Source organism: Pipistrellus hanaki, assembly GCF_964339955.1.
Source record: "Pipistrellus hanaki genome assembly, chromosome: 9".
NCBI classification, from domain to species: Eukaryota; Metazoa; Chordata; class Mammalia; order Chiroptera; family Vespertilionidae; genus Pipistrellus; species Pipistrellus hanaki.
Genome location: NC_140511.1, coordinates 45,143,993 through 45,161,822, shown reverse-complemented (window position 1 = coordinate 45,161,822; position 17,830 = coordinate 45,143,993). Strand labels below are relative to the sequence as shown.

The 17,830-nt window shown below is 38.9% G+C and overlaps 2 protein-coding genes across 2 annotated transcripts; both read left to right on the top strand.

Moving 5' to 3' along the window:
- Positions 1-7,107: 7,107 nt before the first annotated feature.
- On the top strand, positions 7,108-8,809 carry LOC311628426 (olfactory receptor 51V1-like; the record flags this gene model as incomplete). Its single annotated transcript, XM_084895666.1, is given in 3 exon segments — positions 7,108-7,290; positions 7,848-7,878; positions 7,881-8,809. Coding segments are annotated over 3 exon segments (1,143 nt in total).
- Positions 8,810-16,858: 8,049 nt separating this feature from the next.
- On the top strand, positions 16,859-17,830 carry LOC311627708 (olfactory receptor 52Z1P-like; the record flags this gene model as incomplete). Its single annotated transcript, XM_084894263.1, has 1 exon — positions 16,859-17,830. The coding sequence occupies one exon, from the start codon at positions 16,859-16,861 to the stop codon at positions 17,828-17,830; it is 972 nt and encodes a 323-aa protein (XP_084750389.1).

Here is a 17,830-nt window from a genome sequence, read left to right as displayed (position 1 = left end):
TTGTTTTGTTTCAATAATGAACATGGTGATGATAATTCTGAATTTCAGGTACACAGTTGGGTTCATTATACTTTTCTCTGCATAGCAAATTTTCAGCACTACTCTAGAAAAGTTTTCTTTTCATTAATTTTCCCTTTTTTTTTTTTTTTTTTTTTTTTTTGCATTCTTCCATTGCTATCCCTTTTTATGTAGTTAAGAACTATTCGGCAGCCAAATAATTTAACAGATGACACCTCACTAAAAATGATGTACAGTTCCAGTCAAGATAGCAGTGTATGTAAATGCAGTATAGGAAACTTCCTATAACCACATCAAAATTACAACTAAACTACAGAATAACCATCATTCTGAACCACTCAAAGCCTAGCTGAACAGAAGTCTTATAACTAAGAATATGTGGAAGAAGCCACACAAAAGGGGCAGAAATACAAAATTGGCTGGTTCTACTCCCATATATATTAGTTAAAAATTGGGGGTGGAGGTCCCCTTTAGGAGTGAGAAGCTTCGCCCCCACACCAGAAACACCTGCCCAGTGTTTCTGTGTTGGGAAAAGAAGCCCTGATAACTTCTGGATATAGACACTAATGGAGATTGTAGCTGAATGAGGAGGAGGGCTTCTGGAGCCCCAGACATTCCTCTTAAAGGGTCAATGCACTAATTTGCTGCAATTCACTCACTCTTAGGCCCAGCACTGGGGCAGCAGCTTTAAAGGCATCAGGAACACATGGGGAGGAAATAAATTTTCTGGCATCAGGGTAGGGGATGGAGGGGCACCTTTTTCCAGGTAGAGTGCGGGCAGAAGCCATTGTACCTTTGCTGAGCTCTCCCACCACAGAGCTGGGAGGCATATGACGTGGCTGAGTCTAAATCAACATGGCTAACACTGTCCACCCTGCCCTGGTGATTCCTTGAAGCCCCACCCCACCCAACTTGTGGGCCCAAAGGCCTTTCTGGGCTCTTGCAGCCAACTTTCCAAAAAATCTCTCAAATAAGCAGAATCTGGCCTCTGTGTGCCCCATACCTTTCCCTAAGCCCCATTCTCTGCACTAGCAACAGCCAGCCTTGGTTCAGAGCTTGGCCTTTCCCAAATCCAGCAGAAGTAGCAACCATCTGCAGATCACTTTGGAGCTCATGGAAGGTGGCCCCAAGAGAGACACAGGCAAGTTGCTGATCTTTGCCTGCACTTCCTGGGAGGCCCTAGAACCAGCATACCTGGTGAATAACTTCAGATAATGTGGAAGCACCACCCAATTACCTCCCTGAACAACACACTTAAGGGGTGGACAGGGTGGGTATCTGAGCTCCACTGAGTTGTATTCTGTTCCATGGGGTCAACCCCTGCAAAGCAGATCCTCCATGGTAATAGCCTATCAGCTTGATAGTAAATCCTTGCCATTGATGTGGCAAATGCAATCAAGGCTCAACTACAGCAAGTGGGTGCACATAGCTCACATGTGGGGTGGACCTGAAGTGCCCAACTCAGGTGACTGGAAAGGCTGCACCACTGTGCCCTACAGGACTTCTACTACATAAAGCCACTCTATCAAGCCCAGAAGACTTAGCAGTTTTACCTGACACATAGAAGCTGACAATCTGAGGAGACAGAATACTAACAAACAAAAACAAAATGTCTCAAATGAAAGAACAGAACAGAATTCCAGAAAAAGAACTAAACAAAATAAAAACAAGCATTCTTCCAGATCCAGAGGTGAAAATACTAGTTATAAAGATGCTCAATGAATTTAAAATGAACTTAATAAATACTCTAACAAATACATAAGAGACATAACAAAAAACCAGTCAGAAATGAAGAACACACTAACTGAAATGAAGAATACTAGTACATTACAGAGATTCGACAATAGAGTAGCTGAAAGAGATAGTTAAATCATCCTATCTAATAAAAGAGTAATATTCAAATTAACCATCACCCCGTTATATCCACAAACCACGCCCACCAGTCAATCAGGAGCAAGTATGCAAATTAACCCAACAAGATGGCTGTGGCCTCAGAGAGAGCAAGAGAGAGGCTTGAGTTACCTGGTAATGGAGGAAGCCAAGCTTTCCACACACCCTGACAGGCCCAGGCCTCCACTCCAGGCTACAAAGTTTCAATTACAGAAGATAAATAAATCCCAACAGAAATGGTGGCAGCCAGGGAGCTGGAGAGAGCAGGAGGCTAGGGTTTCCTCCAGTGATGGAAGAAATCAAGCTTCTGCAGCCCTGGCCTGCCTTGGCCTCTGCTTATGGCTACAAAGTTTCAAATATAGAAGATAAATAAATCCCAACAAAAATGGCTGCCACCTCAAAATGAGCAGGAGGCTTGGCTCTGCTCCAGGCTACAAAGTTTCAATTATAGAAGATAAATAAATCCCAGATACCAGGGCCTCCACTTGGGTTGCTGGGGGCGTGGCTGGACTGCAAACTACCACAGGTCCCTTGCCCAGGCCACCCCATGCCCCAAGGGAACCCCCACCTAGATTTAGGACACCTTCAGGGCAAACCAGCTGGCCTCCACCAATGCACCAGGCCTCTATCCTATCTAATAAAAGATTAATATGCAGATTGACCATATTGGCTGCCCCCATGTGGCTAGAAGATGGCCACTACAAGATTGCCAGCAGGGGAGGGCAGTTAGGGGTGAACAGCCCAACAGAGGAGGGAAGTTGGGAGTGACTGGGCATGCAGGGAAGGGCAGTTGGGGAGGACCAGGCCTTCAGGGGAGGGCAATTAGGGGCAAACAGGCTGGAAGGGGAGCAGTTAGGCATCAATCAGGCTGGCAGGGGAGTGGTTAGGGGGTGATCAAGCTGGCAGGCAGAAGCAGTTAGGGGCAATCAGGAAGGCAAGTAGGTGAGCAGTTGGGAGCCTACAGTCCTGGATTGTGAGAGGGATGACCGACTGCCCATTTAGGTGGGATAGGGCCTAAACAGATAGTCGAACATCCCTTGAGGGGTCCCAAATTGGAGAGGGTGCAGGCTGGGCTGAGGGAAACACCCTCTTACCCCTACCCCCCTTTAGTGCACAAATTTCATCTGTACTGGGTCTCTAGTTGGGACATAAAGAAACAGAAAACACCCAATGAGCTCAACAAAAAAGAGGGAAAATGATAATAGTGTAAGGAGTTTCTGGGACAACTTTAACCATACCAACCTTTGTATAATGGGGGTGCCAGAAGAAGAAGAGAGAGCACAAGAAATGGAAAACCTATTTGAACAAATAATGACAGAAAACTTCCCCTTCGTGGGTTTTGTTACTTAATTTCTTAGAAATCTTTACAAATTTCTTTATCTTGAAAATGAGTTAAATTTTATTTGATAACATTTTGTTAGCCTATTCTGTAATTAGATTTTATTGGCCTAAATTAGCTTTTATTGACCTATTCTGCAATTCTTTGGGGACAATTTTAAATATGTATAATACTTTATATATTTATACTAAAAAAATTAAATGTGTGTTTTAGTATAATTAAAGAGAGATTTAGTTGCCACCTCTTTTGAACTTTTTTCTTGGTTTTCATCTTTCATTTAGTGTTTGTCATTTTATTATTTCTGGGTTTTTTAAATTTAAATTGTCTCACATTTTCTTAGATATAGAAAACTATTAAAATTAAATAGGTAAACTCCCTGTATTTATGTCATAGTTTAATCAAATCATACAAATCCTAAGGGAAATGTATTAAATACCCAGATGGCTACAGTTAAACATATGCACCATGTACTAGTAATATAATATTTGTTATGCTTCTAAATTATGGATAATAATGTTTCAATATTTTAATTATGATAATAATACATTTATTATCAATATAAATAGAAAAAGTATAAATATGTCATAAAGAATATATAAACAAAGAAATAAAATAATATATAATAAAGGACTCATTCACAAATTTAATAATCATAACCCTTAAACTGAAATTTCAAGTCTACTCTGGATTTGTGCTGAATCAATTATCTCCCATGTTAGAGTATCAGAACCTCTGAACACACATTCTTTGGATTAGACTTACAGAAGGTTCTTAATTCTTTAGCCACGCTAAAGGCTAAAATGGTTGGCCTGACTTATGCTTAAGCAGGTCTAAAGCAAACCTGTTTTATGCTTCTTTGAAGAAAGCTGCGGTTGGAGGTGGGATGGATTACTTCTGCCCCCTGCTGGTGGACAGTTGGGACTACTAGAGAAATTATCTCAAAATGTGGCAATATAATTAATTGTTCAAAGTAGTTCCTGTGTGGATGTCATTAAATAATTATACTGAAGAATAAGCAAAAACATGGACTGTCTTAAAAGCAACAACAACGTTTTCTAGTCAATATAATTATAAAGACGTTGAATTTTAGACCCAAATTCTTTATCTATGCCTTTAGGGCAGTGATCTGCAAACTCATTAGTCAACAGAGCCAAATATCAACAGTACAATGATTGAAATTTATTTTGAGAGCCAAATTTTTAAACTTAAACTATATAGATAGGTACGTTGTTATTAACTTAATTAGGGTACTCCTAAGCTGGCCTTTGCTAAAAACTCAAGGGGCCAAAGAACTGCATGTGGCTCGTAAGCCATAGTTTGCCGACCACTGCTTTAGGGTAAGCAAAAACTATTGGTCATTAATCTATCTAATTTGAAAAATAATAATATATGGAATTATATCCAAGAATAAAAATAAAAATACAGGTGCCTGGACATTTGGGTCAGTTTGAATTTAAAAAAATAATAAGAAAAAAGTCCCCTGAAAGTATGATGTGTTTAATTTGATCCCATATGTGCTTTCTAAATGAACACTACAGAATTTTAGATGAAGTACACAGAGAGGGTATCAGAATCTTATTATTTCCCCAGACTCAAATTCACTGCTTCTTATTTTGTTTATTTTATTTTATTTTATGCCAGGCATTGTTCTGGTTGTTACAAATTTTTTTTTAAAAAAAGTTATTATGCACATGACTTTGAGGTGCCATAACACAGCATGATGTTTTGGGGAAATGTTGGCCTTTTTATTCTCTCTTTTTTAGCGCAGGTGGAGCATGTGGTGCATCTGACATATCTGAGCATTTTCCTCTTGAAATCTTCATTGACTTGTCTCATCAACACTATCCTCTCCTGACTCCCATCCTACATATTAAAATAGAACTTTAAAAAAATTCCAAGATTTATTGATCTTCAATTGCTAAAAGGCTGATACTCTCTGTGGAGGCACCATAAAAATTTGTGGTTAGTTTGAAGAAGCCTGAAGGAGAGTTATGTGCTTTTCATATATATATATATATATATATATATATATATATATATATATATATATATATATATATTGATTTTTTTACAGAGAGGAAGGGAGAGAGATAGAGAGCTAGAAACGTCAATGAGAGAGAAACATCGAACAGCTGCCTCTTGCACACTTCCTACCGGGGATGTGCCCACATCCAATGTATATGCCCTTGACTGGAATCGAACCTGGGACCTTTCAGTCCGCAGGCCGATGCTCTACCACTGAGCCAAACCGGTTTCGGCTGTGCTTCTCATGTATGCCTATATTTTTTGATTCTTTTGTCCTCAATTCCAGGGACTTGTCTATATGTCTGGGCCAGAATTGTAGGAATCTTTTTTGAATTCTGAGTGTTGTACCACGGTTAGCAAGGCTTCCTTTGGCAGTGTCTGTTTTATACGCCATCTAATCCTTATATTCAATGACCCAAGACTGGCAGAGTGTGGCGATAAGGATGCATGTGGAATTTTTACAATGTATTTGTATTTATCTTATTTTTGTACCTCTATAATTGTGCAACATTTATAAATATAAATATGTGTTATCAAAATATATGGGAACATGCTTTTGTTAAGGGGTTTTCTAAAAAGTGATGATTGAGATGCAGAGGGAAAAATTTAAGACTGTTTTTTCTTTTTTAGCTTACTATTATGAATTTATTATAAAGGATAAAACCCAGGAACAGCCAACTAGAAGAGATGCACAGGACAAGGAAAGACTGTTTTACAAAAGGAAGCAGCGGTTGAGGAACTTTTCCTCAACCTCTGTCTCCTCCTTGTGAAAAACCGTCTTAGGCAGAGAGAACATCGAGAGAGAAGTCTCATAAAAGAAGGGAAATGGTAATTTTGAAAAATAAATGTTTAAAAGCTGACCAATTTTTCTTTAAAAGGCAAAGAAATTTCATTTGCTGGGGAAAATGTATTAAAATAGTGAGCTAAGTTGTCTAATGTTGACAGGGGCAAAAAGTACTGTTTTAGTAATAGTGATCATGATAGGAAATAAGTAGGAACTGTTACAATGTTGTAGCAATAGAAAATAATTCAAGAGTGTTACAGGAAATGTAGAAAAATTATTTTTTATGAAACACTTTTTATACTCCGACAGGTACATTCAGAAGAAGATTAACCTGAGGAGCTGCCTGGTGAGATAAGGCTAATATGCCATGATGCTGTAATGACTGATCAGCCGGGCTTGATGGGGTTGGGGCCAGCTGGGTCTGAGACTTGGCCAGTGGGGGTGAAGCCGGCTGGGTCTCGGTCTGGCGCGATTTCGAGGTGCACGCGGGTGGGCCAGGACTTGACTCTGGACCTGTGGCACAACCCAGACTCTGACAGGAGGAAGATTTTCATATACATTTTACTAATTTTCTTTCAACTCTGACACTTCTATTATAGAGAAAGGGCAAATAGCAATATTAAAATATTTCCTGTAATTCATTCCCTTTTAATGTGTACGAATTTCGGCACCTGGCCACTAGTATAATAATAAAGATGAGAAATAGGTCACAAAAGCAAGCCAGAATCTGAAGTTACTTTCACACATTGAAATAATTAACTCAAACAGGAAAGCCAGTATGGACTTTTAAATACCTGTCTACTTCACAGGAGCCTTTAAATCTTTTGCGAAGACTTTCAGGGCCAGAACTTTATTAAGGCAGGAAAATATGTGAAGAAGAAGCCAATCAATTCTACTGCAATAAGGCTTTTAAAATTCTAGACATAGACAGGTATTTTTACATTAACCTTCTGGTCTTTAAAATGGCACATTCTAAAGGAGAAAAAAAACAACTTTTATTGAGTTTTCATAAAAGCATATTAGATGAAAACTCAATGGACCCATTGAATGAATGAACAAGTACACAGAAAACAATAGGCTGATGCCAGAGGGTGTGGGTCTACAACGGAAGTCTCCGTGCCCCATAGGCACAGAGGAGTCTAACATCTCAGAGGGACAGTGCTCCTGTGGGAAATCATTCACCAAAGGTCTTGTGTATAAATATCCTTCCCCGTCTACCACCAAGGAAGGAAATGTAATTGTTGGCTATGTCATCTGGAGTGGAATGAAATAGAAACACCTTCATTAAATACTATTTGGAGGAAAAATACATCTGGAGCAGCACAATGTAAGAAATGATGGGCATGAAATGACTATTTAAATGCACTTATAATAGTAAAGCTTCAAGATTATTCCTAAATGCTTAATGAACTGGAGGGTAGAGGAGGAGAATTATTTTGAGAGCCTCAGCTCCCAATTTTACAGTTATAGCGTCTCACCAGCATCCTCGAGAAAATGTCCCATATCTTTTCTGAAAATTAGTTTTCTACTACAAACTATTTGTTTTTACATGTGGCTTCTAAGTACAGCTCTGAGCCTGCCAGTGGATGAATAATGACTCTTCAATGACATCAGGAAAAGACCCTTCTCTTCCACACAGCAGGTAATATGCCTCTAATAGCAATAGAGTTGCTTGGCTGTGTTTTGTCAAGTCAGTTGACTTTTAGCATAATGCTGTTTACTTCAAAATTCCATCTAACTCACCTGAAATTGAATCATTTCCTTTGAAATAAACACTCTTGCTGCCTGAAGACGTATTTCAGTTCCAGAGTGATTGCTTCAATTGCCCTAGTATGAATTTCTCCTCCTTCCATCTCATTGGATTTTCTGGCCTGGAGCAGCAATATCCGTGGATCTCCATCCCCTTCTCTGCCATCTATGCCATGGTACTTCTGGGCAATTGCATGGTGCTGCATGTCATCCGGACTGAGCCCAGCCTGCACCAGCCCATGTTCTACTTCCTGGCCATGCTGGCCCTCACTGACCTGTGCATGGGGCTGTCCACAGTGCACACAGTGCTGGGGATCCTGTGGGGGCTCAGCCAGGAAGTCAGTCTGGATGCCTGTATCGCCCAGTCCTATTTCATCCATGGTCTGTCTTTCATGGAGTTCTCGGTCCTCCTCGCTATGGCTTTTGACCGCTACATCGCCATTTGCCACCCACTACGCTATTCTTCCATCCTAACTAATGACAAAATCATAAAAATTGGGGTGGCAATCTTATGTAGGAGTACACTACTCATACCCCCGGTTATTATTCGCCTAAAGTTCTTAAATTACTGCCATCCCCACATCCTTTCTCACTCTTTCTGCCTGCACCAGGACCTTCTCCATCTAGCTTGCTCAGACATCCGATTCAATAGCTACTATGCCCTGATGCTGGTCATTTGCACACTACTGTTGGATGCTGTTCTTATCCTTTTCTCCTATGTCATGATTCTTAAATCAGTCCTGGCAATTGCCTCTCAGGAGGAGCGACGTAAGTCCTTTCAGACCTGTATCTCCCACATCTGTGCCGTCCTGGTGTTCTACATCCCTATCATTGGCCTAACAATGGTGCACCGTTTTGGCAAGCATCTCTCCCCCATGGTCCATGTCCTCATGGGCAACATCTATATCCTTTTCCCACTTTTGATGAACCCCATCATCTACAGTGTCAAGACCCAACAGATCCGTAGCAGGATGCTCAGACTTTTTTCTCTGAAAATACATTGAGATACTCAGGTCTTTTAAGAAATAAAAAGAGACAACTCTAGTAAGTATACAAAAATAAATTGTATTAGAGTTGGAGCTTTAATCCTGAGTCCATGATTCTTGATTTTAAAACAATACTTTAAATGTAATCAGAGGATGACCCATAAACAAATTCCATTTTCATCTATGACCAGGAAATGAGTTGTTCTTGGAGTTGAAAGTGGGAGATTTCCATCTGAAACATTTCATAAACCCTATCAACTGTTGCTTTGTGAAAAACAAAACATATGTAAGTTATTCCACAAGTACAGTAACATTCAAGAAAGTGTGTAAGTAGTCAAGTTCCCAAAAATATTTTTTTCAAATATTTTCTTTGCAGTAAATTCAAATCCTATGTCTTATAGTTTCAAAAGTGTATAACTTAACAGCTTCTTTAATTCCCTGAGATATAGTTAATTAATCTTCAAAATGAGAAAAATACCAAACTCACAGGAATATTGTGGTTTCTATCTGGGCCAGAATTGTCCAACCAGAATTTTTCTAAAATGATGGAAATGTTCTATCACATAGAATAAGTAGATCAATAGTTGCATATGGCTACTGAGCACTTGGAATGTACATAGAACAAGTGGGCAAATCCTTTGCAAATTCTAGTTAACTGTAGTTAATTTATATTTAAATATTAAAAGACCATTTATTAGGCAGTGCAGGTATAGAAATAAAAAGAACATATAGTCAAATACAGCTTGCAATTCAACTTTTATCACATCTACTCTAGATTGAGAGGCTTACGTTTTGTTATATGTTATATGTAGCTGAAAGTGGATTTTTCTCTGAATCCTTTGCTTTTAAATACCAAACAATGTCCCAAACAGATGAAACCGTGTGCTTATGACTGACCCTGAGATCATGAAAAAAAGAAATCAGTTAATTGTCTAGGGATAAAGAGAAGTAATTGGTTTAATCTTCCTATAATCTCTTGGATATATAAGATAGAAAGTATTAACACTCAACAGATTAATGCACTAATTTTACACCAAGAAAACAAGTATATCTTAATATTTTATATATAAATCTAACATATGCATTTGAAACTTTCATTTAAAATAATGTGTATGTATTTTTCTCCTTTCTGCATTTCATTCAATTAATTAGTTTCTGTTTATTGAGTCAAAAGAAAAAAATATTGGCTTAATTTTCAGTACAGACTAAATTTCCTGAACAGATTAAAGTATCTTTGCCAGAAATAAAAATGTAAAATTATCCACAGGATAATAAATTAAGACTTTGGGGTTAGAGCAGGGGTTTAATTAGAAGGAGAAGAAAGTAAATTTTATTAAATCAATGAGGAGTTAGCCAAAGATACCAGAAATAAAGTAGTGTCTAACATGTGGATGAAAAATAACTGTACTCTAATTGCTAATTGAATGGGATTTGTTCTCTTGCTACAGAACCAAAATAACTGTAATTAATTAAGTTATAATAAATGTCAGATATTGTACTAATTTCCCTAATGATGATGGATAACTTCATAGTCCAGATCAGCAGACTGATTCGTGCATTTGGGGATGGGGGGCAGGGTGTGTCCCTCAGCCAAGCCTGCACCCTCTCCAATCTGGGACCCCTCACTAGTGGGATAGAGCCTAAACGGGCAGTTGGACATCCCTCTCACAATCCAGGACTGCTGGCTCTCAACTGCTCACCTGCCTGCCTTCCTGGTTGCCCCTAACAGCTTCTGCCTGCCAGCCTGTTTGCCCCCAACTTCTCTCCTCTGCCGGCCTGGTCACCCCTAACTGCCCTCCCCTGCAAGGTTGATTGCCTCCAACTGCCCTCCCTTGCAGACCTAGTCCATCTCAACTGTCCTCCTTTGCAGGCCTGGTGCCTCCCAACTGCCTTCTCTTGCTGGCCATCTTGTGGTGGCCATCTTGTGTCCACATAGGGGCAGGATCTTTGACCACATGGGGATAGCCATCTTGTGTGTTGGAGTGATGGTCAATCTGCATATTACTCTTTTATTAGATAGGATAGAAGCCTGGTGCATGGGTGGGGGCCAGCTGGTTTGCCCTGAAGGTGTGTCCCGCATCAGGATGTGGGTTCCTTTGGGGTGTGGGGTGGCCTGAGTGATAAATCATTATCTACCAAACCCTTTTGATAAAATAAATAAATAAACCAAAAATCTTCAGAGATTAGATAACCAAGACTGCAGAGTCCCCAGATTGGAAAGTATCTGAATAAGTAGAGCCTACAGCCTCAACCTGTGCCTCCCGTTCTTTGTTCTGCTCACCATCAGAAAATCAGATGTAAAGACCAACTTCTATTGTTACTTAATTTCTCACTCTTCTTCCTCAATCTCTTTTCCTCTACTATACTTTGATTCCCTTAATTTGCTTTTCAAGGATAGGTGGGAAAATAAGTATTTTTCCTTTTAGATATTCAAAACTACTGGTAAAAGCTATTCAAAAAGCCATCATTTTTAGTTTCAATACATTTGGATACATAGCATTTGAAATGCCAGAGACATTTCATGGCTCTCTTTCCAGATAATATTCACGTGTGTAATGACATACAGCTTCTTTCAGCCTGTAATTACAAACAAGTCTAGGTAACTGACTGGCTGATTTGGCCATTTGTCTGATATCGATCATCATCAATTGAGGTCAGCTGATGGTCTGTCATTATATTTATAGGGAATCTATGCTAATATAGGTGAAAGTAGCTTTCAGGAAGTCGTTATTAAATACTAGCACATCAGGGTTTTTTTGGAGGCTCCATTTGAAAGAAGTTAATGAGCAAGTATTCCTTTCTCCACAAATCTCATTTGCATGGAGTCAGTTTTATTTTTTATTTTAATTTTTTTGTACTCATCATTACTATTGTACTTTTTTGTTTTGTTTTGTTTTTTAATTAATTTCTTTATTGATTAAGGTATCACATATTTGTCCTTAACCCCTCATTCCACTCCCTCCCCCCCCCAAACTGATGCCCCCATCCCTCTATTGTTCTTGACCACTGGTTAGGCTCACATGTGTGCACATAAGTCCTTTGGTTGATCTCTCCCTTTTATCCCCATTGCTTCTTTTAATTCACTCTACAGAAAACAGAAGAATATAACAACATTAATCATTGAAGAGACAAAAATGTTGTTGTACCAGATGATATATATTTACTAGAGTCCCGGTGCACAAAATTTATGCACGGGGGGTTCGAGGGGAGGTGTCCCTCAGCCCAGACTGCACCCTCTCCGGGACCCTTCAAGGGATGTCCGACTTCCCATTTAGACCCAATGCTACCTGGATTGGGCCTAAACGGGCAGTCGGATATCCCTCTCACAAATCAGGACTTCTGACTCCCAACTGCTCACCTGCCTGCCTTCCTGATTGCCCTTAGCAGCTTCTGCCTGCCAGCCTGATCACCCCCTAACCACTCGCATGCCAGCCTGATTGATGTCTAACTGCTCCCTTGCCAGCCTGTTTGCCCCCAACTTCCCTCCTCTGCCAATCTGGTCACCCCTAACTCCCCTTCCTTGCTTGCCTGATCACCCCCAACTGTCCTCCCTTGCAGGCCTGGTGCCTCCCAACTGCCTGCTCCTGCTGGCCATCTTGTGGTGGCCATCTTGTGTCCACATGGGAGCAGGATCTTTGACCACATGGAGGCAGCCATCTTGTGTGTTGGAGTGATGGTCAACTGCATATTACTCTTTTATTACCGTAGATAGGATAAAGGCCTGGTGCATGGGTGAGGGTCAGCTGGTTTGCCCTGAAGGTACGTCCCAGATTAGGATGGGGGTTCCCCTGGGGCATGGGGTGGCCTGTGTGAGGGACTTGTGGTGGTTTGCAGGCCAGCCATAGACCCAAGAAGAGACCCAAGCGGAGGCTCTGATATCTGAAATTTATTTATCTTCTACAATTGAAACTTTGTTGCCTGGAGTGGAACCAAGCCTTCTGCTCGCTCCATGGTGGTAGCCATTTCTGTTGTGATTTATGTATCTTCTATAATTTAAACTTTGTACCCTGGAGTGAAGGCCTGAGCCAGCCAGGGCTGCAAAAGCTTGGCTTCCTCCATCACCAGGGCAACCCTAGCCTCCTGCTCTTCCAGCTCAGTGGCTGCCGCCCTTTCTGTTGGAATTTATTTACCTTTTATTATTGAAACTTTGTACCCTTGTGTGGAGACCTGGGCCTGTCAAGGTATGTGCAAAGCTTGGCTTCCTCCATTGTCAGGGAAACCCAAGCCTCCCTCCTGTTCTCTGTGGCCACAGCAATCTTGGTTGGGGTTAATGTGCATACTTGCTCTGATTGGGTGGTGGGCATGGCTGGTGGGTGTAGGGGAGTGATGGTTAATTTGCATATTACTCTTTTATTAGGTAGGATTACCTTATCTTTTTAAATCCCATTAGTATTGTGGAATTTGTATTTATTTCCTTTTTCCTCCAACTATAACCCACATTAAAGCCTTTAAAATGTGTTTCAAAGGATAAAAAGGATCTGGACTCCTCTGATGCTATGTGACCACACTCAGGAGCCTAAACATTTCAAAGTAATTAAGATGACAGAAGGCAGTTTTAGGAGCCTTCTAAGAAGCATACAATTCTTCCACAGGTGGCAGTGAAAGCTTATATTTGAAAATGTCTCCATGTACTCCAGTAGCATGAGTCTCTGACATGTAAAGGGAACTTGGTATTTAATTGCATGTGATTATTTGAGTGTCTGAGAATGCTCTTCAGAGGAGCAACTGAATAAATCATAGAGGATGAGAAAGCAAGTGTGCTTCTCCCTTAGGACTATGTACTAGCTTGAGGCTATGTCTTTTCTAGGAGAAGAATAAAATGCAATCCTCCAGGGGCTGAAGATGCTCCTCATGAGAGATGCCCAAAAGAAGGTATAAATAGGGAGTTTCAGATTCCTATTTGTGTTTTGAAAATCTTGCTTTTAATTTTTTTCTCTACTCATCTTTCAGGATCCTAGAAAATAAAGGTAAGTAAACTGAATTATGCTTAGTGAAGATATATAGAACAAGACACCAGGAGGGAAAAAAAATCAGGAAACTGTAGAAGCTACTCATTCTTTCTGGATCAGAATCATCTTGCAATTTCTTTAACCCTATGATACATTGGACGTGACTTTAATTCTGAATTTCACCTGCAATTGCAGTATCTCTTTGTGCTCTTTTATTAAATGGGCCCTCTGCAAAGAGCACAAATACATGTATTTTTCATTTAGAATATGTTAATGTAATGGTTGTTTTATGTGTGTTTTTGGTTTTTTTTTGACATGCAGATCTGAGTGTAGTGCTTGTATACATTGATCTTATATCCCAGTACTTAAAAACAAGGCTCAGTTATTTAACAAGTTTAGCAGTTAAAGATAAAGTATATATACAGGGTATCTCAAAAATGTATATACACTACAAATATAATTACAAAGGTAGTGTTTTGAATATATATATATATATATATATATATATATATATATATATATATATATAATGATTTCCCCCCCATAGAATTTACTGAATATTCATTATACATCAGGTGCTGGGTTAGAAAAAGCTGAAACTCAAATATTTAACTCCCTTTTCTATATAATGAAAATGTTACATTGGTGATAGGGCAACAATACTCTATATTTAAGCCCAAGTGTCTATTATCAGTATGTTAAACTTTCTGTACCTTATAAAAGTAAAATTACACTTTTGGGGTAAAAATTACCAATTGGTATCATGTGCTCAGTATGGGAAAACAAGCCATGGCTTTTATGGATATCCTAAACCACTTCAGTATCTGTTTAATGGCTCATAAGCCTAAAGTCCAGAAAATGAAATTTTTAGTCTTAATGATGGTAATTTTGTTAGTGCTCTAATTGCATATGTTGTTGGCAATAGAATCATATTTGGTTTACGTAGTGAACATCCCAAAATACTAACTTCAGAGTTGATGCTTTAGGTGCTTGTTTTTAGATATTTTACAAATAAAAACTGAACCACAAATTAAGTAACTTTAAAATGGCCATGCAGCCATAATATGACTTGGTCAGAATTTAAATTCAATTCTGTGTGGCCCTATAAGCACACTATTTATATTACCACACAGTTCCTCATGCATTTATTAAAGATTCAGTCAGAATATTCCATTAGTAATATTATAATATAATGCTACAAGGAGCCCCAGACATGTAAGTTAGGTAACCACATGTGATAATGCTAAAACCTAACAAAACAAAACATCACTGGTATCCCAGATCACCAGTAGAGTTGGAAGAACACTTGCAAAATTTATTTTCCTCCCTCCCATCTATGTTTCTGTATTTCTTTCTATTACTTAGACTCTTATATCCCCCATCTTTTTTTAAACTCTTTATTGTTGAAAGTATTACATATTTCCCCTTCTTCTCCCACTGACCCTTTCTAGCCCCATCCAACTTAATGTCCTTATGAAACTTCACTCACTGTAAGCCCCACCTTCACAGCACTACACTCACATATATGGCTCTGTCATAGGTCTGTATAAGAGTACTCAAATTATCTTCTCTATCACTCTCTGAAGTATCAAAAGCCCATTAAAATTTTCAAACAAGTAATCATAGCTGTATGTTAAATGGTTATACAATTAATCTATATAATTAAAGTAGATCCATATATTTATGCATATCAACATATTATTTTAAAAGAATTACACTGAAGCTTATATAAAAGAATAATGGGATGACCATTTGTATATTATATATTCTATTTTATAACAAAAAAAACACACACAGAGGCCAAACTTTTCAATCATATAAAGAAAGGAATTACGATATTGAAGACCCCATAAAAGTAAAGGTAGTAGAACTATACTGTACAATGATTAATGCACTGGACTGCAGTAAAATCAAGAGATAAAGAGGCAGTCATTCTGAAGCCTATGTACAACCTTAAAAAATAAGGTATTTAGCTAGCTTTTATTTGAGAATTGAGACTGAGGGAGTCACTTGTCACCCATTTATTTTGTACCTATGTCTACACGTTGATTTATATCTATGTCTACATGTACACAAACACATATACTAGTATAGAGCTTATCCTAATATTGTATCTCCTAGCCTGACTTTTCACCCAACATCTCCTTTCTTCTGTCTACATTCTTTTCAAACTTATAAAAATAGTAATTAATAAATTTCCTTCCCTTTCTTTTTTGAAAAACTATAGACTTCTGCTTTATAATGTGAAAGCATTAAGTTATTTGCTGCTATGGTAGTCTTTAGGAATAAAAAGCATATTGTCTGATTTTTATTCAGTGACCCAAGTGGATTAGAATGATTTTCCTTCACCACATGCTAAGTATATTCATTTAAGAACCCAACTCAATTTGGCATTTAAAATAGTTTTTAAGGTCAGTCCTACAATTTTAAGGGATGTATTGATTGGCAGAGAGGGATCAATTAATTCTCCTGTGTGGCCTCAATGACTATCACAAGGCTTAGCATCAAATCAGTTTTTACTCAATGTTGAAAAGGGCATATGTGCCATATTTCTTGAAATCTATTTTGTCAACACCTATTCCTTTCCTCTTCCATAAGCAGTATAATTCACTTTCACATCTGTCTGTGTACTCAGGGATGAAAATTCAATGACATGTTTATATCTAGTTTTATTTTTATAGCCAGCATTGAGTGGTCATTAAAATCAGAGCTTTCAAATTTACCCTGCCTGATTTTGAATCTAGTGGGACCTGCAAAAGGCTGAAGGTCTAATGGATGTTTTCTTTTTTCATCAATAGAAATAATAACAGTATCCATGTCGTGGATTACTGTAAAAGTCTTTTTAATAAGCTATCATGAAAATTTAATAAGTTAATATACATAAAATACTATGACATATTAAGAACTTATGAAATGTTAACTATTTTTTTTTCAGGATATATTTAACTCTTCCATGGAAGGAGTCAGAGTACACTTTTAGGCTAGTTAATCCATCTCATTATTCTTTCACAGAGAATATATTGGGATGAAAGACGATTTGATCAGATATCATTCAGCCTAAGGTAGTGCTTCTGAATCCTCAGTCAGCCCCTTTCAGTAAAGGTACTAGGTCTGGAGTATGCAGCCACAGGTGGTGCCTACCTTTTACAATCATACCGATCCCCAGGATATGTGGTATGTCTTGATTGGAATCCCAGGACTGGAAGATTCGCACACCTGGATCTCCATTCCTATTTGTTCTATGTACATTGTGGCAGTTGTAGGCAATATCTTTCTAATCTTCTTAATCACGACTGAGTGCAATCTCCATGAGCCCATGTATCTCTTCCTTTCCATGCTGGCCTTAGCAGATGTCCTGCTCTCCACAGCAACAGCCCCCAAGATGCTGGCAATCTTCTGGTTCCATTCCATGGACATATCCTTTGGTAGCTGTGTATCTCAGATGTTCTTCATACATTTCATCTTTGTGGCAGAATCTGCTATTCTCTTGGCCATGGCATTTGACCGCTATGTGGCTATCTGTTGGCCACTGAGATATACCACAATCCTAACCTCCTCAGTCATTAGGAAGATTGGCATAGCAGCTGTGATCAGGAGCTTTATCATATGCTTTCCATTTATTTTCCTGGTATACCGACTTACATATTGTGGGAGAAATACCATTCCCCATTCCTACTGTGAGCACATGGGTATTGCTAGATTGGCATGTGACAACATCAATGTCAACATAATTTATGGTCTGACTGTGGCTCTACTCTCTACAGGACTGGATGTAGTGTTTATCATTGTGTCCTACACAATGATCCTTCTCACAGTGTTTCGGATACCTTCTTGGGCTGCCAGATGTAAGGCTCTTAGTACATGTGGTTCCCACATTTGTGTCATACTTATGTTCTATGCTCCAGCATTCTTTTCATTTTTTTCCCATCGCTTTGGGGGTAAAATCATCCCTCACCACATCCACATTCTAATAGCCAACCTCTATGTAGTGGTGCCGCCTATGCTCAACCCCATTATTTATGGGGTGAAGACCAAACAGATTCAAGAGCGAGTAATTTTGCTTTTCTCCCCCATTAGCACATGTTGTTAA